General features: G+C 41.8%; 1 protein-coding gene across 6 annotated transcripts in view; it reads right to left on the minus strand.

Moving 5' to 3' along the window:
- ZMYND11 (zinc finger MYND-type containing 11) overlaps nucleotides 1-22,565 on the minus strand; it is a 113,453-nt gene that overhangs the window by 36,028 nt on the left and 54,860 nt on the right. For 4 of the 6 annotated variants that reach the window (XM_054991197.1, XM_054991194.1, XM_054991196.1 and 1 more), the window contains exons 2-3: nucleotides 19,293-19,428; nucleotides 2,758-2,917 (exon numbers count right to left, since the gene is read on the minus strand). In XM_054991197.1, coding sequence (XP_054847172.1) covers nucleotides 2,758-2,917; nucleotides 19,293-19,428 — 296 coding nt within the window. Of the gene's footprint in view, nucleotides 1-2,757; nucleotides 2,918-17,318; nucleotides 17,382-19,292; nucleotides 19,429-22,565 lie in introns of all 6 variants that reach the window. The other 2 variants (XM_054991195.1, XM_054991193.1) reach the window with 1 other exon arrangement.

Below are 22,565 nucleotides of genomic sequence, written 5' to 3' on the forward strand. Positions count from 1 at the left end.
ACTCTGATCTAAATGCACTGAAGTCAAGGGCTTAAAATGAAAGTTCTGAATTGGAGTTCATTAGGAAACTCAAGACAATATACTCAGGTACCCACCCTGGTTTAACAGGGGCCCTGGATTCCCAGCTTACTACAGGTGATCCACAATCTCATTTCACCCTACATTAGAGTTAGTTAGAGGTATCTCACAGCCATTCTGTATTAATGTATAACTCCACAGATTATTGAACACACAAACATATGAAGAAAGTGAACACATTAATCTGCCTTTTACTGGATCAGACCATCAAGTCAATCAAGGTTTGTCTTGTCTACTTGTCTAGACTGATAGTGGCTCTCCAGGGTCTCAGCTGATGTTTCATATTACCGACTTCCTGACCCTTTTAAAAGATTAGATCTTGCTTGATCTCTATTTGTAACATACCCCCCCCCCCCGGCCGTATATAAAATCAGGCCCAATGCTGTACACCGTCTCACTCAAAACTTTATGCTGAAATAAACAGTGCTAATCCTTAAGGTGCTACTTGACTCCAGCTTCGACTGCAGTACTTCTGCATAGGATTGCATTATAATTACGGTGCCTGCACAGGGACTGACCAAACCTCCCACCCACTCCAAAAAAAGAAGAGGGGCGATTTCAGTGCAAATCTATGCACTGCAGGCCTGTTTAATGTGAACACTCATACAGATGAGGTTCAGGGCTTTCTTTGCTAATACAAATTGTTGTGTTACTAACCTATTTTTATTTGGTACTTCATAGTAATCACAAATATATATTATAAGCAATACCCCCATCTTTCAATTTTCTTGATGTTTAGCGAGACCCTTGTGGGCAACCTTGCATAGCTAGTGAGTGATGGTGAGCCTTGTAAGTCACAAGATGTGCCATGGAACGACTGGAGCTCAAAGCTACTTCCCATATGACACGGGAGTCCTTGTATACTATACTCCTGTTTCCACAGCCTCAGTGTGCTGGGTCCAGATACATGGGCATCTGGCTCACAGACAGTGTATCTCGGATCCAATGAATTATTAAGCATCTTGTAAATGCAGCCCGTCTTTAAATTAAATCTTGGTACGTTTGTGTACTGCAAGGAAATATCATTACTGTACATATAATGGACACAAATCTTTAGATGTGGTCCAAACACAGAGAGGAGATTTAGCTGTAGTCAGCTATGGGAAGCGAAAGTATCTTACACCGTCGTGGATATTTCCTTCTTGCACATGCATACAGGGCTGGAGCTATAAACAGGCAGTGTGCACTCTCCAATTCTGTACAAACAAAAGTCAGAAAATCTGGTACTAGACACAGAATTGAGTATCCCGAGAACCTCCATTCATGTTTTAAGGCAAGTTTCTAGCCATTACGGCTGAGAAGATATAGACACTGCACAGTGAAATCTCCAAAGATGACTCAATGTAATATTAAGGTTTTGGTATTAAGACTTCAAAGCCCTTTTCCTGAGTAGAAGTAGCCAAGCAAACCAAGGAGATAAATGGAAATTTACTTGATTTATACAGGTTTTAGTTTAGTGGATTTGCTTGATTTATACAGAACTAGTTTAGTGGAAAGAGGTATTTTGACCACCTTGTTACAGAATTCTGACTTTTTTAAAGTGCAAAGTACACACAACCCTGACTCTGCGTATTATGTCCAACAGGGATTTTGTAGTCTTTATAGATAACCACTCCATAGTTAGTTCAGCACCACACAGCTGATTTGATATTATTTTTCAGGAAGTGTGCATTATGTGGAGCATAGAAAAAACCCTTTCACTATATCTAAATTCAGGCTTTCTAACTTCTGCAGTGGGAAGAAGGTTCATGGCTGGGTCCTGTGGCTCTTCCCTAGGGACATCTGGAGAGTTTTTATGCCACTCACCTACATCAAGAAGTCCTGAGCGCTTATAACACCCAAGAATATTAAAGGTACAGCTGGCCAACCCAGCCTACCCCTACACCCAACGAGCCCCCTAAGCTTTCATCTGGTAGTTCATCTGATGCCATTCATCCAGGGCCCCCTCTGCAAAAGAGCACACGAACAGCCAATTCTTGGTCACACCTGTGTCCCATTCCAACAGCAACCAATTCTAGGTGCTTCAAAGAAATCCTAGAACAGGGCAATTATGAAATAGTTAATCTTCGGTTCATACATGGGTGAAATTTTTCTTTGCCTCCCTCCTCCCCAACTGTTTGTCATATTTTTGATACTTCTACCATAGGCCCGGATCCAATGAACCTTGCGACCAGTTCGTGCTCAAAGGAGCATTTGGTTCCACCTAATAAATCTTTTATGGAACTAGGAAAGTTTGTTGAAAGCAGTTTGTTATACAGCAAGGGTGATTCTGCCGTTTGACGGGAGAAAAGCTGTAAACTTCAATGAGCGTGTCCAAATCCTTGGGTATGTCTATTTACTAGCTCTTTGGATCCCAGTCTATGGTCCTAGGCCTTAAAAACTGATCTACAGATAAAAAATTTGTTCACATCACCCACACTCATTAAAATTATTTTTAATGAACTGTCTTTATTTACCTCTGAGGCTCTCACTCATCTCGTCATTAACTATGGATCTAAAACAGTCTGCCCTGAAAATTATACCTGAGACTGTTAGAGAAACTAATTTTCTATCCTGCGTGAGTTTTAAAAGCAAACTATTCTGAGCCCTGTCCATAAGCTGCTAGTAGGACTGCAAATAGCAGACTCAGGTCAACATTCCAGGAAATGCAATGTAAATTCTTGTAGAAAATATACTCACAATCTCATCTCCAGGCAGCCAGTATCCTTCTTGCTCAATACCGGCTTTTGATCCTTTACATCCCACAGTCAAGGTTTCAACAACAAGTCCATCTTTCACCGCTAAACTAAGCTGACGGGTGGTCTCTTTGGGATGCATACCATGAACCCGAGACATGTACCTGTAAAGTGAGTAGAAAAACAAGTTCTAACAAAACAGCTTATATAGATACTTCATGGTGCCCACTTAATTGTTTTTAAACACATTGCTAATTTCTTCTTTCTTTATCCTCTTTGCATTCTGTAACCTTTTCTGAATTCATTCAAAATGAACATTTTTCTGCTATGCTGTTCACAGAAGCTTGCGGGTTTTCGAAACTTTACCAGAGTTAACTTCTCTAAACCAAGAGAAGAACATTTGACTCTTCATTAAGCATTGTGATCCCCAAGCTGGAAGCTTCTATTCCCCTGGAGAACAGTCTTGCTTCTAGAAGCTCTGTCCAAAACATGAAAAAGAAATCCTTTCCTTCCCTCTGGTCATAGGAGTGGCTACAAATGAACTTATGCATGGTTGTTGTGGGTTTTCCGGGCTGTATTGCCGTGGTCTTGGCATTGTAGTTCCTGACGTTTCGCCAGCAGCTGTGGCTGGCATCTTCAGAGGTGTAGCACCAAAAGACAGAGATCTCTCAGTGTCACAGTGTGGAAAAGATGCCATTAGCATTCCACACCCTGGGAAACTCTTACAGGATGACTCAGCTCAACCCCACCCCTCCTGAGTAGATATAAATGACCTGCCCACATCTTTTCCACACTGTGACACTGAGAGATCTCTGTCTTTTGGTGCTACACCTCTGAAGATGCCAGCCACAGCTGCTGGCGAAACGTCAGGAACTACAATGCCAAGACCACGGCTATACAGCCCGGAAAATCCACAACAACCATTGTTCTCCGGCCGTGAAAGCCTTCGACAATACATCGACTTATGCATGCATCCTCCATTCCACTTTGAGAGCCACAGATCTAAAGACAAGACTTGCCGGTGATATTAATAAACACAGCAAGATTCAAGGAGCCAATTCAGCTGATACTTTTGTGCCCTGTAACGTAGCAACCTATACCTAACAGGTATGTTATGGGAGTGCTGAAAATCTTCAACCCATCTTGGACTAGCTGGCAACCTGGGAGCATGAAGAAAGCACTCAAATAACTACATCAGTGCAGAATCAATGCTCAGAATATTATAACAACAACAACATTCGATTTATATACCGCCCTTCATGACAACTTAATGCCCACTCAGAGCGGTTTACAAAGTATGTCATTATTATCCCCACAACAAAACACCCTGTAAGGTGGGTGGAGCTGAGAGAGCTCCAGAGAGCCGTGACTAGCCCAAGTTCACCCAGCTGGCTTCAAGCGGAGGAGCGGGGAATCAAACCCGGTTCTCCAGATTAGAGTCCTGCGCTCTTAACCACTACACCGAACTGGCTCTGATATACTATCATGCCAATCGTATCATGAGAAGAGACCGAGGGCCACATATCTTATTTGTTTTAAAAAATTAAGATAATTTGTTTCCTGCAATTCCATGGAGAAACCCTTGAAGGCCAGGAACACGGGGTTGTAGCCAGTTATAGAACTGCCACTTGTCCACTCTCCCTGCTGCTCTGTGTAGAGGGAAGGCTCGTTCTCACTGTTTTCCTAACTGTTGTTGCAGAGGCTTCCCCTACTCCCACATTAGTCAACAGAGTGGGGAATTTTTTTTTTTAAAAGGATACGTGAGGTGCTTTCCACCTTTTACAAAGGGAAAAAAGCAGTTAAGCAGGTGGTGGTGGTGATAAGGAGGTGGCCGAAGTCACTAGCAGGTGACAGAGGTCATTATCCAGCAGTCCCTCACAACCACTCCAGCACAACACACACACACACACAGCACTGGCTCTTCTTCTAGTTTTGGTTTTTCAAAACACCTGTAAAACAGGTTTGGTCAGGGCCTGAAGATGAGCAGGAAAACAAAGCCCTATTTTTTGGCCAATTTTATGGCAACATTGCATACAGTCTCAGTTAAGCTGTTTTCTGTTTAAAATGCAAATGACAGAGATGACTTCAGAAAACAATACAATTCGGGCTTGAATTGGATTGCCTGGTAGTATGAAAAGTAAAGTAGACCTTTTTGAACTATTGACAAATGAAGCAAAGTATATCCCACTGCCAGATAACTATATATAGCTGAAGCAGATCACAGTGTGTAGATTGTCATGGGTACACAGACAACCCAACAAGCAGATACAAGAACACACACGTCAAGTCTATCAAACAATACCAATTTTATCCCACTTTTAAATACAAAACTCCTCTTAAATTTATATCATAAAAAAGTAACACAGGTTGCCACTGTTGTTCTTTTAAATACAGTTATTTTGAACTACCAAAAAAATCCATGCAGAAAAAGAAATACTCATTCCCAACTGGGGGGGGCGGGGGAGAATCTATGTAAGCACCTTGCTAACTACTAAAGAAAACAAACTTGCACTAGTTTAAAAATGTTAGAAAGAAAATAAACTTGGTATGCCACCTTGAGAGGGAGGGTTGCCAACCTCCAGGTATGACCTGGAGACCTCCCAGGATTGCAACTGACCTTGAGATTGAAAGGATCAGTTCCCTTGGAGAAAATGTACTCTATGGCATTATGCTCCACTGAGGTTCCTCCTTTCCCCAAACTCTGTCCTCCTTGAACTCCACCCCTAAATCTCCAAGAATTTCCCAACCAGGAGTTGGCAAACTATAAGGAGCTGATCCAATTCAGGAGGAGTCTCTCTCTCTCTTTGCAGCGACCTGGCAGTGGGGTAAGAGCTGAGCAGAAAAGCGACGGATCTGCCCCCTGACTGATATGCCACAGTCCTGAAAGCCAAGAACAAGGAACATGAAAGGCCCGTTCAGGTGCCCTCTCTAGCTGCTCCCTCTACCAGTGATCGATTTCACAGAGGCCATGATGAAGAATAGCCTTTCAGTCCAGGGAGGTGTGGTTTAAGTGATATTAGAGTCCATTGCTAGGTGGAGAGAAAATTCCCACACTAGTTATTAATAATAGGGTGTTGACTTTTGCTGCCAATAGGCCTCAAGGTCTTCTCATGCTATAGTCAAGATGTCAAGAAATAAAAGAAGGAAAGTGTGGCTCAGGACAGAGGCAGAGATAAACAATTCCTCACGGAAAGATCGGATTAGCCTTACCTTGGACAAAAGCCGCTGAGGCAAACTATTTGCATTACCAGATCGTGTTCAGCCTCTGGTCAACAGATGGGAAAGCATATTACATTCCTTAGGCCTGTTTCCAGTGAGGCAGTAGCAAAGCAAATATGCTTGCAGATAGGTTAGTACATGGCATGGAGACAAAATTAATTCCCGTAAGATGCCAAACCGGCCTTTAATCAGTCAGGAGGCTGAAATAACCCTTCTGTACTGCAGAGTCGAGGGAAGCTAATGCTAATCTCCACTAGCTAAAATAAAGACCTGTCTGCTAAAATAAAGAGGTTCTTCCTGATAATCTGCTTGTTAAATTCCTGATCTGGCCAGATGAGGCTGGCTGCCCACAGAGCACAGAAGGGAGGAGGAAAAAAACACCTTAGGCTGCAGCTCAGTAGTTGAGTATTTATAGCTCAGTCTTAGGATTTCTTCATCTGCAAACAAGGAGCGTAAACCCCACTTCGATAAGGCTAAGGTCATCCAGCAAGATTCCTGTGCAACACCCACAAAGTTATGCTATCAGTAAACAATCCCATCCCTTTAAGTACTACCTAACAGGCTCCATTCAGATGTCACAATCAGTTTCAGTTTGTTCATGGCAGGCCTGTGGGCCCTCTTCCTCCCATACTGAGACTGAAGATGAAAATGTTCAGTCTAACTCTGTTAGCACTTCTGCTAACTAAGGTTTATTTGTTCCCAGTAACTCAGATTCTTAACCACAGTATAATTCTATTTAATAATTCCAGTTACTGTGACAGAAACAGTACCTCAGGAACAAACCTCAGGTAGTGAAGGGGCCTGCATTTGAACATCTCAACTAACCGGAGTTAGACTGAAGACTTCCATCTTTAATCTCAGTGCAACATGTAATTGGAGGAGGAAGAGCGAAGGGAACACATAACTCTGGTATTTAATGAGGACATTGCCATTCATCCTATCCATGAATCTGTTCATGACATCTGAATAAATTCTCTTTATTGCTCATATAAACTTTTAAACTGTCTAAAATGCAAATCCATTCCCATTTGGGCTTCGTTTAGAAAGAACCAATGTTTATGGGCTGGCAATCAGAAATGTGAGTCAAACTTGCACACTTACTCCTTACCTCATTGGTTCCAATGTTGTATCATATTTCTTGGTTTGTGGTAATCATAGTTCTCTGTGAGAACCATTTACACTACGGTTATAACGAACTGTGTCTACCCTTTAAACTGGAAGCCCACTCCAGACTGTGGATTCCAGATCTGATTTTAAGACAAATTATGGTTTTACCAATGTGGATGTCCTGTCAAGCTAAGAAGTGGATCTTATGAGTGTATCCAAGAACATATTCTTAACTACCGCTATCATATCACCCAAGAAGTAACCAGTTAGCATTTACTGTTACAGTCTGATTAGGTGAATGTCTCTGTGTCAGGGGTCTCCAACCTCTTTCAGCCTGTGGGCACATTTGGAATTCTGACACAGTGTGGTGGATGCAACAACAAAATGGCTGCCAAAAAATGGCTGCTGCAGGAGATGAAGCCAGCCACAAAATGGCTGCTACAGCTTACCTTCAGTCACACAGAGAAGACTCTTGTGCTGTGGAAGAAGCTTCTGCCAAAGCAATGTTTTTAAAAATCTGCACAGACGAACAAATCTCCAAAAGGTCAATCAGAAGCCATGCTGGGCAAAAGCCCCACCCACTTTCTAAAAACACTTGATGTTTTTAGAAAAGGAATAAGGAAAGGTGTTGGCGGGCACAATTTGGAGACTCCTGCTCTATGTGCATTATTTCATTTCATTCAACTTTATTGGTCAACCTTCTAAGGCAGATTGCTTTTATTTTCATTTCAATGATGAAGGCTGAGAAACACTGACGTTCCACACAGGAATAAATCACATAAACTCATGACAGAATGCCAAAATCTGGATTGCACCACTGGATCAGACTAGTTTTCAGATTATCAGAAAACAATAGATGGAAAAAGCAAAAAATATTGATTTGGTAAATAAAAAGGTGCCCTACAAAATTATGTAATGGCAAAAAGACAACTTTTACTTTAGCGAGCCAAAGCAGCATTGTTAGGATACAAAGCTAGAAAGAAGGTACCTTTCCTAATATTAATTTTCAACCACATCTTCTATCAAAAATTCTGTAGGTTTATCGTTCCATTAAATCAAAACTCCATTAAGTCAAAATAAATTGTTCAATTAAAATGCTGCAATTGACCTCATATTTTGAGGATCACTCAACCAACTCCAGGTTAGCTGCTGGTCCTATTTAAAACAAGCCTACATACTGGCTGGACTTCAACGCACATAATACATGAAATCACTGCAAATAGTAATTTACTTAAAAGTAGAAGGTTTTATGTGTAGAGCTGGATGATCAGATGTGTAGCAGATAGAATCAAACCAAAATCTGCCGGTCATAAGATGTTGACAAGCCTAGAGGCGATCCTTTTTATTCACGTTTTATATACCTCAGGCAACATGCAACTTCCCGTAACGCTCATTATCTGGTCAGTTCTGTCAAAAGTAATAATTTTAATAATAATTTTAATGCAGATAAGAGTTCCTTGTTCCAGCGATTTAAATTCACTCTAGATTCCCACTCAAAACTGTCATTCACTTACATCTCAGGCTGTTATACTGCCTCACCCCACCTACGTGAGCCACTAAAGCAGCGATGCCATTGAACTCCTCTTCCAACACAGATTCCTTTTCTTGGAGAAGGTACCTCCTATAGGTCCCTAATCCCCATTCTCCTTCCACAGTCTGAGGAGCTACAGATATTTTACCACCCTACAGAAACGAGTAGCAGGCATTTATAACAGTGGCAGTTACTGGTGACAACAGAGTACAGAACAGAATACAGAATACTGTGAATAGAATGGAATCTGATGTCCTGAAGCATTCAGCAGGAAACACACTGGATCAGCCATTTCAACATAAAATCAGTATGAATCTCTCTGTACAGAACTGGTCTTTATGTGATTCTCCCATGGGATGCTCCACAGAAACTCAGAAGGCTCTTGTGAGGTTATTTTTTTTTATAATTAATGTTTAAAGGATGCAGGTTTGAACAGATGCAAAAATCAAAATAGGACAAACTTATACACACATGGACAGAATAGCTAGATATTTTAATATAAAATAAAAACAGGGTTATGAGAACAGAGAAGTCACTGTTTCCTGCGCCAAAAAAACCCACCATGACCGTATCAATTTCATGAAGCTCACCTCAGTGGTGAGGGACTGAACTATATGAATAGGGATTTGTTCAAACAACCCCAAAAGAAAAGATAGCATCTTTTTTTTTTGTCTCTCTAAACGAAACAGCGCTCAACTGTAAAGACAACAGCAACATGCAGTTTCCCCTAGGATCACAATTGCTAATTTGTATTAATGTGTGACCTTATGAACAAATGTAATTTTGGCTCAGCCAGTTTACCGTTTGAGCCATGTTGGCCTTGGAAATGAATGGTCAGTAGGTATGATCTGCATTTTACTTCCCGTTAAATGACTGATGTTTCTGAGGCAATAATGTTTTGGTACTCTGTGTTGGCAAAACCAAGAAATTGTTTTTAAAATTGCAACTGTATTCAGTGGGGTGGGGGGGGGGGGAGGGCTTTCATTATTCGTATTGCAGGGTGTATTTTTACCCCAAGCCACCCATCTTATCTTAGAGCAAATAATGTTCCACAAAAGACTTTTTTTTCTCTTTCAGGTGGTGAAAATCATTGTTTTACAGTACCCAAACACCCAAGGCCTGAAAACACACTTTCTCACATTAGGTTTTGAGTAGATTCAGCCCTCTGTTTGCATACTGAATCAGGGATGATGTTCCTTTATAAAACTATAGTGTTCAATTTCCACACTGGAAAATATGTTTTGGACATAATATATTTCAAAACTTAACGAACTTTAAAACAAAATATCTACAATTAGTAATTTCTAATGCTGTTTGTGTCTTGGAGTATTTTCCTGCCCCAAGATTATCTCTTTGGGATGAGATAAATATTCCCCAGGTTATCAAAAAGGCTCATTGGATTATCAGGACGGGCTATCTCTCTCCAGAGCATTTAACAATGCTTTCCTGGTTCAATTTTTAATGTCAAAAGCTCAGGGGCTACTTTTGTATCCCAACTAGGGGTGTGCAACCTGAAAAAATTCGGGTTTCCTGCTTCAGGTTTACCTGAAGCAGGAAAAACATTCGGAAACACCCAAAATCCGAAGCAGCAAGCCTTTTCCACTGCCCTAGGGAAGTGGAGGAAGCCGAAAAGGGCCCTCCTGCCCCTCAAATGGCAGCCGCAGCTGCCATTTGAGGGGCAGAAAGTGCATTTTCGGACTTCTCCGTTGCCCTAGGGAACAGCCCAGTCATGAAGTAATAAAACAATTCTACTGTTTTAAATCTGAGGAGCTGGACATATTGAAGACAATAAACATTAAGAGGAATCTAAACAAGCAAATGCCCTGACTTGGATAGCCCAAGTGAGCCTAATCTCGTCAGATTTCAGAAGCTAAAAAGGGTCAACCTTGGTTAGTAATTGGATGGGAGACCTCCAATGAAGATCAGGGCTGCGGAGGTAGGCAATGGCAAACTACCTCTGTTAGTCTTTTGCTAGGAAAACCCCACCAGGGATCGCCATAAGTCAACTCTGACTTGAGGGCACTCTCCACCCACATCAAACAAGCAAATAGAAATATACTGAAATGACAAAAGAATACCAACAATAATTTAATTTCCGGGGGGGGGGGGCTATGTTGCTAAATTACAGCACAAAATCTGCTGTATTCCATGTTTTGCAGTAGTGTTTATACAAAGCTAAATGTTTCATTATAAATTCAAGGGTAATCTTTCCTTAATTATGGTAATGACTTATTATTTTTGTTGATGTCATTAGTAATATGTTGTGACATGAATCATGCTAGAGGGATTTGAATTTTTATCAAGGTCACTCGTACCAGACAATGAGAGTTCTGTTTTTCAAAGTGCTTTGCGATCTCGAAGCAAACATTAAGTAAAGCCATTTTCAAACATCTCAGCATCAGCCAGCCTTCCAGGTTCAGTTTGCAGCATGTAGAACAAAAAAAATTGTGAAAAGATTGTATTTAAGTTAAACGGTGATGTTGAAAACACCTCAGCCATTTCTGTTAACCAATCTGCCTACCTGCTGAAGGACTGTCTGTTCTCCTACTAACCTGCCTACCAGCTAAACAATATTCCAAGCCCTAGACGGGGTATCCTCATCGTTGAGGGGAGGTGGGTAGCAACCAGAAACAGAGCTTTTTCAGTGGTGGCACCTTGATTGTGACATTTCCTCCCCACAGAGACTCACCTGGTGCCTAGCCTATTGCCTCTCAGGAGAAAATGTTATTTGCCCAGGTTTATTTTAAAAATGCTTGCTGATCCTTTAAGACAAAGACTAGCTTTATTAGTTCAGCCTCCTGGTTTTTTACATTTTTATTTTCTGCTGCTGCTCGACAGTTTCTTCTGTGGATTTTATCTATTGTTTGTTTTATCAATGTTTTATTACTCACCTATGACTATTCTATTTTGGTGCCTAAACTGAGGAAGTCCTCTTTTTTAAAATAAAGATTTATCCCATCAGCTACAAGGTTGCTGTTCTCTGAAAAGAGGGTGGCTGTAACTAAGAAACAAACAGTGAAATCCTAAGCAGAGATACTCCAGTCTAAGCCCATTAATTACAGTTGGCTGAGACAGGAGTAACTCTGCTTAGGATTTCACAAGGCATTTATTGCATGGAATTATGTGAAATTCCATGCTTTGGAGCTCTTTAGGGAAACAATACTGGATACCATGCAGATAAACGTCATATGAAGGACAGCTGGGCTAATGTCTACTAAATATCCTGTAATGAGTCTCAATTGAGGCTTGTTCCATTAACAGACTACACAAGCAGAAAACCTGCTTAGGGGAACAGGAAGACGACAAAGTCACACTCTGGACACAGCATTGGACCCAAGTTTTAATTTTAAAAACATTTTTGAAAGGATTCTAATTCTCCTGAAACATCTCCCCTGTCATACATGGTCCCATTGTCCCATTTTTTAAAATCCATGCCCTAGGGCCAAGTTCAAAACTCAACATATGATCCTGTAATTAGAATGTCTTTCATGTTGTTTCTCCACATCAAAAAGTGATCCAGAATTCCAAGAGCTGGAATAGGAACCAGTGAGAGTAAGATGACTGGACACCCGTTGAGGGAAATGAAGAAACCCTTGGAAGCCAAACACTTCAGTTCCTTACTATGGTTGAGCGGACGGGACACCTGCCAATTACAACAGCACCCTGCCCAGCCCTAGTGCCCTACAACAATAATTACGCAGTAATAATTTTAAGGCCACCTTCAGGGAATATCATATGTTTTATGAAAACTCGAATGCTATAAATTACTGTTTCAAATTGCTAATACTACATTTAGTTGTGAAGAAAAGAGAAGGAAAGTACTTCACAGGAGAAGTTTTAGAGTATATTCACTACCAAGACATTTCTTAACTTTGCGTCCTGGTGTACTGCACCTACGCAGGATTTCATCTTTTTTCTCAGGTAGGTTGCCCACGCAACTCAAACTGTGTTAAAATAAATCCCGAATCTCTCACAACATTGACACTATGAGCTTGAAAACCCCTCAATTCAAACTTTCTCAGTTCAAATTTTCTGCAGGACTCAAAGCAGGCCTACAGGTATGGAGGGGGATTACAGGGGGAACACCCCTCAGAAATATGTAATCTCTCCATCTGAATTCTTAGCTTTCATTTATTAAAAAGTATGTCTCTAGCTCTGGTTTATTGTGAACACGTGCGTGTGCTCCCGGGTCTGCGCAATGACATCAGTTCTGGGAAGTGATGTCATCACGCAGGCTGTGGCCACTCCAGGAGCGTTCCCGTGCTCCATGAGGGGCCTGATTCGGCCCGGATAAGGCTAAATTCAGCCCGGATCGGGCCAGAATAGGATCAGAATGGGCCACTGCGCTGTGGGGAGCACTCCACCAACTGACATTGGCTGGATTGGGCCAAAACGGGCCCAAAACGGCACATATCAGCCTGGAACGGGCTGCTGCCGCACAGGAGAGCGCTCCCCCGCCCAGCAGTGGGCCGAACCTGGCCATTTAGGGCCTAATCCAGGTCGGTTTGAGCCCAAATTGGGCCGAAAACTGCCCAAATCAGCGTGGAACAGGCTGCTGCCACATGGGAGAACACTCCCCTGGCGGACAGTGGCCCAATCCTGGCTGTTTTGGGCCCAATCCTGCCCATTTCAGGCCCAATCCTGGCCATTTGGGACTGAACTGGGCCCAAAATGGCAGAAAGGCGCCCAAAATGGGCAGGATCGGGCCACTGCTGGGTGAAGGAGAGTTCCTTCACCCAGCAGAGGGGCCCGATCCTGGCCATTTTGAGTCTGAAATGGGCCCCAAATGGCCAAAACAGGCCCGGATCGGGCGCGAGTTGGCCTGGAACAGGCCGCTGCTGGGTGAGGGAACCCTCTCCTGCCCGGCAGCGGGGGAACCCTCCCCCACTCAGCAGCGGCCCGATCCGGGCTGTTTTGGGCCCGATCTGAGCCCAAACAGGCCCCAAATGGGCAAAACAGGCCATTTTAAAAATGTTCACGATACCAGTCATGTGGGTATTTTAAAGAGGTGCCGGAACGCCATTCTGGGGCGTTCTGGCTCAAAAAAAGCTTTGCTAACATCTATACTGTTTTGGGGTCGGCTCCTGTGTTTGCAGTGGGAAATTTGCTCTGGGATAGGTGGAACCGTGAGGGGAGGGGACAAAAAAAATGAACACCCAGTTTCATGCAACCTAGTATCTGTTTTAATCATTAAGTACAAGCTACCTTGCTGTAACTTGTCTGTGGGAAAGAATGTAGGCCCCTGAATGTACAATGCATTTTAGGCACTAACTAATAATCACTGCCTCCGCTCTGTTTTCAATCTTCCACCCCCAAACTTGGAATTAAAGATAAACTTAAACCCAGAAGCTATTGCTATAGGGAAAAAAGTACTTCACTGAGGGCCAAGCGGGCATAACATCCACTGCCACACTACCTCTCACTATAAAAAAAGAAAAGGTCTTTGGAAGAGTTGAGAGAAATCTGAGCCAAGAAAACTGAGACAGCAAAACTCTGAATGTGTTATGTCCATAGTGCTTTTCCCCCACTACATGGTAATCACACACCTGTACCTACCTGGGACTGGGGGATAATTTCTAGGTTGGAGGAAGTGATTTTCAGGCAGGTGTAACTTAGGAATCTCCCACTTTGGTAATTAAAACACTGATTAATTGTTATCTCCCCCTTCAGCTTTCCCAACACAGTTCTGAAACCTACCCCAGAGTCGTATGCCCTGAGTAATTGCTTGAGAGAAGAATATAAGTACATTGATTATTAAATCAAAGGAGTTATAGTATGTTCATAAGCAAATTGCTTTTCCTAGGATACTGCAGATACATGCCTGCTTGTGGAAAGGACTTGTATGTATACCAGAATATATGCATGTTTGTGGTAACTACCATACGGAGATGGGAAGGAATTATTTGCACTCACAATTCAGCTACATTGTACATTTCATATAATTTTTTATTTATTTTTAGTCTGGTAAATAGTCTGTGTACCCTAACGTAGATAGTCAAGGCAAGACTGATCTTGTCAGATCTCAGAAAGTAAGCAGGGTTGACCTTGGTTAATAATTGGAGGGGACACCTCCAACGAAGACCAAGGCTGCAGAGGCAGGCAGTAGCAAACCACCTCTGTTGGTCTCTTGTCCAACCGCCTCTGTTGGTCTCTGTTGACCTCCCACTAGGGGTTGCCATAAGTCAGTTATGACTTGATGGCACTCTCCACCACCAAATATTCTGGTAAATAGCCCAGCTCTTGAAAGTCACATGATTGTGACTACATGCCTTCACAAGTACCACAGGGTCCAGAACCTAATGAGTACTACTATTCAATATGACATCACCAAGCTCCAGCCCCCCATTCATGACATCATCAGGCCCTACCCAATGAGGCAATCCTATCCCCCCTCCATGTAGTTATGCCCCATCATCACAAGATTTCTTGCTACAGGCCTCTCTCAAGAACCCCCAAATGCTGCCTCAGATCTTTGGGAGTTTGCCTTCCAACCCTTGAGAGTTACTTCTGATAATGAGATAACCATTCATAGTCTCTTGGATTGAATAGAAGTAACTGATTTCATTAAGAGAAGCAAACTGATCTCATTATCAGAAGTAAACTGACTTGCATCTACTCCCCCCTCCCCTTACCACCTATATATATCTGGCCAGTTTCTTCTTACCCTCCATGCATCTGACGAAGAGAACTGTGGTTCTCAAAAGCTTATGCTACAGTAAAGTTGGTTAGTCTTGAAGGTGCTACTGGACTCTTTACTATTTTGCTACTACAGATTAACACAGCTAACTCCTCTGGACCTATGTCTATGCAGTGCAAGTGGTATCAATAACTTAGAAAGCCAGTGTGCTTAGGGATCCCATTCCCCCAGTGAGGGCAGGGGATCCCCTGCTCCCAGCCTCTGCCCCTCACCGCCTCACCTGGCTAGTGAGGTGAAAGGTGCAAAAATGGGTCAAGAACCTCCAATGTGCTCTGGAGCACTTACACATCACATTGGGGATGATGTCATTCCCAGTGCAACGAAGAAGCGTGGGGGTGCGCCAGTGGCCGCAATCAGCCCTAAATGCTAGATTAGGGCCCAAATTTTACCCAATCAGCCCCTGTGTGACCCGTCATTTCTGCGTCATTCCCAGTGTGACACAGCAGAGCGCACACATGAGGTGAGTCTCTGGATTGGGCCCCCACTCACACACACCCCGTCCCCCACTTTCATGCCCAGGGGACCTGGCAAGCCTAAGTATGGTTTAGGGATAAGAGAGACAAGTTAGGACGGAGGAGACCAGAGTTCAGATTCCTAAAGATGGACAACCTTGGGCCAATCACACTCACAGGAATGTTGTAAGGATTGTTGTGAGGGACAGACAGCCACATATGCCACCAGGACAAATAAAACAGGCAAACTGATGGAAGTATTGACATATTTTATTTATTTATATCTTGTGTTTCAATTAAAAACATCAAGAGAACCACTGGAAACCAAACTAAAACCACTTTAAGAACAACATCGAAAAGGTACCAGCAAAATCTGGTTATGACAGACCTAATAAGAAAACAGCTGGAGATGTTCAAATTAAGCAGTCAAATCAAGCAGTCAAGACAACCCAAAAGTTGTTTCAAAAAGTGTTGCCTTGGCTACTCTCTGCTGTTTGCTAACAGGAAAGGGCGGGGGGAGGATGGTCCTCCATCCTCAGAAGGAAGTTCCACAACTTCTGTGCCACTGCAGTATGTGGGAACTACAGTGGTGCTAACCAGGGCTTTTTTTTCTGGGAAAAGAGGTGGGGGAACTCAGTGGGTTGCCCTCGGAGAAATGGTCACATGGCTGGTGGCCCCGCCCCCTGATCTCCAGACAGTCTCTGATCTCAACTCCCCTCTGTCTGGAGATCAGAGGGCGGGGCCACCAGCCATGTGACCATTTTCAAGAGGTTCCGGAACTCCGTTGCACCGCGTTCCGGCTGAAAAAAAGCCCTGGTGCTAACCAAACGTGATTTTTATTTCAGGGGGCTACCAAGAAGCACTGTGGTAGAATAAGAACATATACTTTCATTGGGTGAGCAAGTATTTTGCTTTTCTAAATATTTCTAACTGACAGAAATGCAATGAAATGTCCTTTGAATAGGCAAAAACATACTTTAAAAAAATCAATAATAAAAGTGTGCTGAACTTTAAATTGTGTTTAGACCTAAACCTACCACTGCATTTTGCCATAGACACTAGATACTTCTAAGCCAACGATCTAATCGAAAGCACATCCTCAAACACAAACAAATTTATTGGCTCCAGCCCCAATTTCCACAAGAAACAATGACTGTTAAAAATCCTTATCCTCAGATGGAGAATGTTGGAAAGGTGATGGGGGAAAAGTTATGATTTTTATATAAAATTTTTGTTTTTAGATATTTACTGCACTTGTGCCAAATGAAAATTAAATGCCAAAAGTTCAATAATTCACAATTCCTTCAGAAGACATAAGGTAAATGAGCACATTTCCAAGCTATCCTTTTTCACTCTTTCTCAGTGAAACGTGTGTTCAATTTCTCCTAAACAATTCCAGCAACATCAGTGAAACTACTTCACAAGAAGACATCAAAGGACTGTGGAGTTCTGGCCTCTTCATGCCTTTACCAAAGCTGGTGGTCAGTATGCCCAGTTTGGCAAAGATGGGAATAGATGGGGATCCCACATATTATGGGCCAGGGGGATTGCATACATACCTATATGTCTTAATTCGGGCATGTGCATATACATTTCCACTTGTGTGCACATGATACTTACACCTAGGGGAAAAAAAGAAACGTATACATATGTGCCCCATGTATTTGCTCCCCCTACACAGCAGGAGGAATAAACAGGAGACCCTACTAACTGCCTCAGAATCAGTTAAAGGACTTTGGTGGCAATGTGAACATGCATTTTAGTACTTGGCAGAAGTACGCTTATCCACTTATAACAGCTTCAAGTTTAGGATGGTCCGGAGGTTTTGGATGTTTATATCAGTGGTGCATTTTAAATGTAAAATCTACACAGAAAGCAAGTATACTGTCTAAACTCCCTTACGATAGCATCTCTTTCTTTGCATCTTGAATGTTTATAATAGCAAGGATGTTCTTCACACCATAATACAAAGCTTACAAATAGGACCAATTAAATGGATGACAAGCCAATATTTTTTCAGCCATATATTATTGCTCTTAAATCTGCAAGAATGTGAAATGTATCTGTTTCTGCTAACAGTTTTGATCTTCAGTATATTTGCTGGGAAATGTCCCATGAATTCCAATGTCAATGAATAAACTTTGATAAATTTTATTAATTCCAGGGAAGCATGCTGCCTGGCTATTTGTTCAATTAATTACTTTCTTCGACTGTGGCAGGAAACTGGAGGATCCTGCTTGCACAACTGGAGTCTGACTGCCATATATCATTGGAAAGGGTTTATTTTTTCCTTTGGTAAAATGGCTGATGACTGAGGATTGAGTCCTACTTTGGCAAAAAGACATGTTGATACATAAAACAGCAGTTTGAGATGTGGTTGACAGACCTGTTGGCTGATAATGATTATGTTCATGGCCCAAGTATTTTTCTATGCCACCACCTTGAGTGTTAATATCTTCTGTAATACGCAGAATTCTTCAATGGTGTCCTTTGAGAAAAATGCAATTTCTACAGTTATGCCTAACATTGGTACACCTCAGCCTCACTTTTGTCTTCCTTCGAGACGGTATAACTTAATCTGGCCTTGAAGGTTAATCCAAAAGGTATACCAGCCTATGAAAAAGGTTACTATTCCACCTGTATTCATATCTGTGTCATAAGAGGAATTAGAACAGTAGGTCTGGCAAAGTGCTCACTTAAAATGAATTCCTACTGGCGCTGGATGATGGCATGTAAGTATCAAGGAGTTTTTAGTTAAGAGATTTTAAACCTGTTAACAACAGCTTGTAAGCATGATGGAAGTGGGTTTTTTTTACATGCAAGAGGCTGAACAGGGGAATTGTCTGCTTTAGATACTCTTCCTGGTTATAAGCAGGGAGCAAAGCCCAAACGTTTGTTACAAACCCATTTGCGAGTGGAATAAACTATTTGCTCAGCAGGCAGCCATTGCCTCCCACAACGGCAATAGGTAGTTAAGAAAGTTTCTGATCTGCAGGACGGGATGATATGACGGCTAAGGCACCACCCACATCAAGCTGTGCCACCAACACATCACAAAACATTAGCAGTGGTGCCTGGAAGCATAAAGTGCTACTACATAGCGCTGGTTTTGATGCATCTTCTCTGTTGCATGACATGAGATTACAGAGTGTGGAGGAATTAAGGGTGTAAATCGAACGTTCCCTAATAACTGGACAATTTTCATGCACTATTTGTGGGAGGCATTAGGATTTAGCAGACGATCTTCATAGCGAGGATATTATTTTGCATTGGACAACAAACACTTTGCAGCTTCCTCTAACGTGCCAGAAACTGACAGTGGCAGGACACACTACTAGACAACAGAGGCCACAAGCAACATCCAATCCAGCAGTTTCATTTTCAGCTTTGCACATGATAAAGGACTTAAATTCGTGGAACAATAATACATAGAAGAATTATTTTATGCAAGAGGGGAACTACTTCTGTCCTCAACAAATCTCACTGCTGACATTTTCTCTGCCTCATACTGTTAGTATTTAAATGACACTTACTTTGTAATACGGTCAATATTAGCAATTTGCTTCTGATTTCGAATGATTTCTATAGCTGCCCAAAGATGCTGGATAGCTTTCGTATCTGCTTGCCGTCGTTTCGTTAAGCGTGCCATGACCCCTTTTGTTTGTTTAGCTGCAGTAGATTTTTAAAAAGAGAGAAAAATAACAATAATTAATTATGAAAATGCATTAGTGGATGATTATCTTCCACCTGCCTCAAATAAGATTATGAGAGAAATTACAGGAACTACAATCATCTCATTTGTACAGGTTCTTTTTTCACCTCTATCAAGTGATAGCTGTGTGTTTAGACTCTGGTACAGGGATGGCCAACTTTTGCATTCTCAGGTGCCACTTTATTCTCCAGACAGTGGTCTGGGAGTCAGATGTGTCTATTACTGCACAAACTGACCCCCTGACAAATGATCAGTCCAAATAATATAGTCCATACCATCTAGCATTAAGAGCTACACAGTTATCCCTGGAGCTCAGATATGTCATACATGCAAGTTTTTATAGTTCCGTGTTGTATACAAATTTGCGGAAGGGGGTAATTGGAATATCTCTGTCTTTCACATTTTGAAAAGCATTTCCGTTCCATGGTGAAGGGAGCTGCAGCCCAAACCTTTTCCCACATCTTGACTCAGATTTGGTGTACTCAGGGACCTGAGAACATCACTTTTGAGGGCTGGATCCAGTCCATATGTTACCGTTTGGCCATCTCTGTTCTAGTCTCATTTTCCCCTCCAAATATATGAATGTAAAGAGCAGGGCTTTTTTTCTGGGAAAAGAGGTGGTGGAACTCAGTGGGTTGCCCTCGGAGAAAATGGTCACATGGCTGGTGGCCCCGCCCCCTGATCTCCAGACAGAGGGGAGTTTAGATTGCCCTCCGTGCCGCTGAGGGCAATCTGGAGATCAGGGGGCGGGGCCACCAGCCATGTGACCAGCATGGAGGGAAATCTAAATTCCCCTCTGTCTGGAGATCAGGGGGCGGGGCCACCAGCCATGTGACCATTTTCAAGAGGTTCCGGAACTCCGTTCCACCGCATTCCAGCTGAAAAAAAGCCCTGGTAGAGAGTGTGGCATTAATCTGTCCAGAAGAGCGCTATATAAGCACACTGGTATTATTATTATTACAAAGTTGGTCACACAACGTGCCTGCCCTGCATGAAGAAATTAAGTGCTTGAGTATTCTAAGAAGAAAACAAAGTTTTACTCATAACTGACAACTGGAGAATGGTACACTACCAATGTTAAAAGCCCGCTCTGAGTCCTTTTTTTTTTTAAAAAAAATTTTTATTGGGTTAGAATCCATTATTTCCACATTTACATTCAATTTTCCCCAATTTTTTCATCTCTAACCCCCTCCCTTTCCCCCCCCTTTTTGTTGACTTCCAACAGCTTTCCAACCCTTTGTCCCCTTTCCCTTACTTTTATTAGCTTCCTCTATCTAAAACAAATATATATTCTCCATTATTCTAAGCAGTACATCCTTAACTATTTTTAACATTATATGCCCAAACTGTAAGCCTTTGTTTCCATCTTAGATAAACAATTTATCCCAATTTTTCAATTTCAGGTATTTCTATATATCATAAACCATATAGATCATACATTCGTTTATATCAAACAATTTGACTTATTCTCTATATATATTACTCATTCTATCTTTTTATAATAGTTCTATATATCTCTCCTCACGTAGTCAATCAATTTGACCCATCTATATCTTCAGACATTCAGTTTGGTACAAAACTTGTCAGAAAAAAAAGAAAATATTGTTAGTTAATCGCTCCTTATATTTAGTCCTTATAATTAATTATTTTCTCTATGTTCTGTTTGTTAACCTATATATATCTATATATATGTCAATCTATTAATCTGACTGCTTATTAATTCACATTTATCTCTTCTCCCCCCGGTAAAGTCTCCCCCCTCTACTTCAATACTTCAGTAGTTCTCAAACTGCCACAGTTTTCCTCCCACCTCCCATTTCTTCTCCAGATATTGTTTCAGCTTCTCCCAGTCTGTGTTGAACTGCCCTGAGTCCAGATCTCTCAATTTTCTTGTCATCTTATCCATTTCAGCCATATACAGCAATTTGTAAGTCCAATCTTCAATAGTTGGCACTTCTTGTACTTTCCATTTTTGCGCATACAAAAGTCTAGCTGCTGCTGTCATATAAAATATCAACGTCCTGTGTTGGGCTGGAATTCCCTCCATTCCCAAGTTCAGTAGCAGGAGTTCTGGGTTCTTATTAATTTGAAATTGTAAAATTTCACTCATTTCTCTTATTATTTCCCCCCAGTACTGCCTGGCTACCTCACACGACCACCACATATGATAGAGGGAGCCCTCATGCTTCTTACATTTCCAGCATTTATTAGAAGTATTCAAATTCCCTAGCGCAATCTTCTTTGGTGTCATGTACCAACGATAGATCATTTTATAAATGTTCTCTTTGATATTAATACATGTCGTTGTCTTCATTGTAGTTTTCCACAAGTATTCCCATGCCTCCATTGTTATTTCTTTATTAAAGTTTATAGCCCATTTCACCATTTGTGTTTTAACTATCTCATCCTCGGTATACCACTTCAACAGTACTTGGTATACCTTGGATATTCTTTTCTTATCTTCTTTAAGAAGGGTCTGCTCTAGTTCCGAATTCTCTATTCGTATACCTCCCTTTACAGAGTCCGAATTATATAAGTCTCTGATCTGTCTATACTGGAACCAATCGTAGTTAGGTGATAGTTCCTCTTGTGTCTTTATTCTAAGTTTGGATGCTTCAGTTTTAGTTATTTCTTTATACGTTAAACATTGTTGTTCATTATCAACAGCTCTCGGGTCTATCACCTCAAGCCCGCTCTGAGTCCTGAGAGCCAGTGTTGTATAATGGTTAGCAAGTGGGACTGGAGAGACCTAGGTGTAAATCCCAAGTCATCTCTCAAACTCAAACTCACTAGGTGATCCTTAGACCAGCCACTCTCTCTCTAACCTATCGCACAGAAAATTGCCATGGTAAAAGGGAGGAGGAGAGTGCCATGTTTGTCACCCAGAGTTCTGCAGAGGAAGGACTGCAAAAAGATGCAATGATGGGGCAGGGGGATATTCCTACAGAAAAAAAATGCACTGCCAGCAAACCAATACTGAAACAAAGCATAAGAAATTTAAACACAACACGATCAGCAATGCACAAATTACCTAGTAGGAACACACTTAAAGCAACAAGACCTGGCCCCAGAATTTACTGGAGGCTGAAGTTTG

The sequence above is a fragment of the Eublepharis macularius genome, chromosome 11 (assembly GCF_028583425.1).
Source record: "Eublepharis macularius isolate TG4126 chromosome 11, MPM_Emac_v1.0, whole genome shotgun sequence".
NCBI classification, from domain to species: domain Eukaryota; kingdom Metazoa; phylum Chordata; class Lepidosauria; order Squamata; family Eublepharidae; genus Eublepharis; species Eublepharis macularius.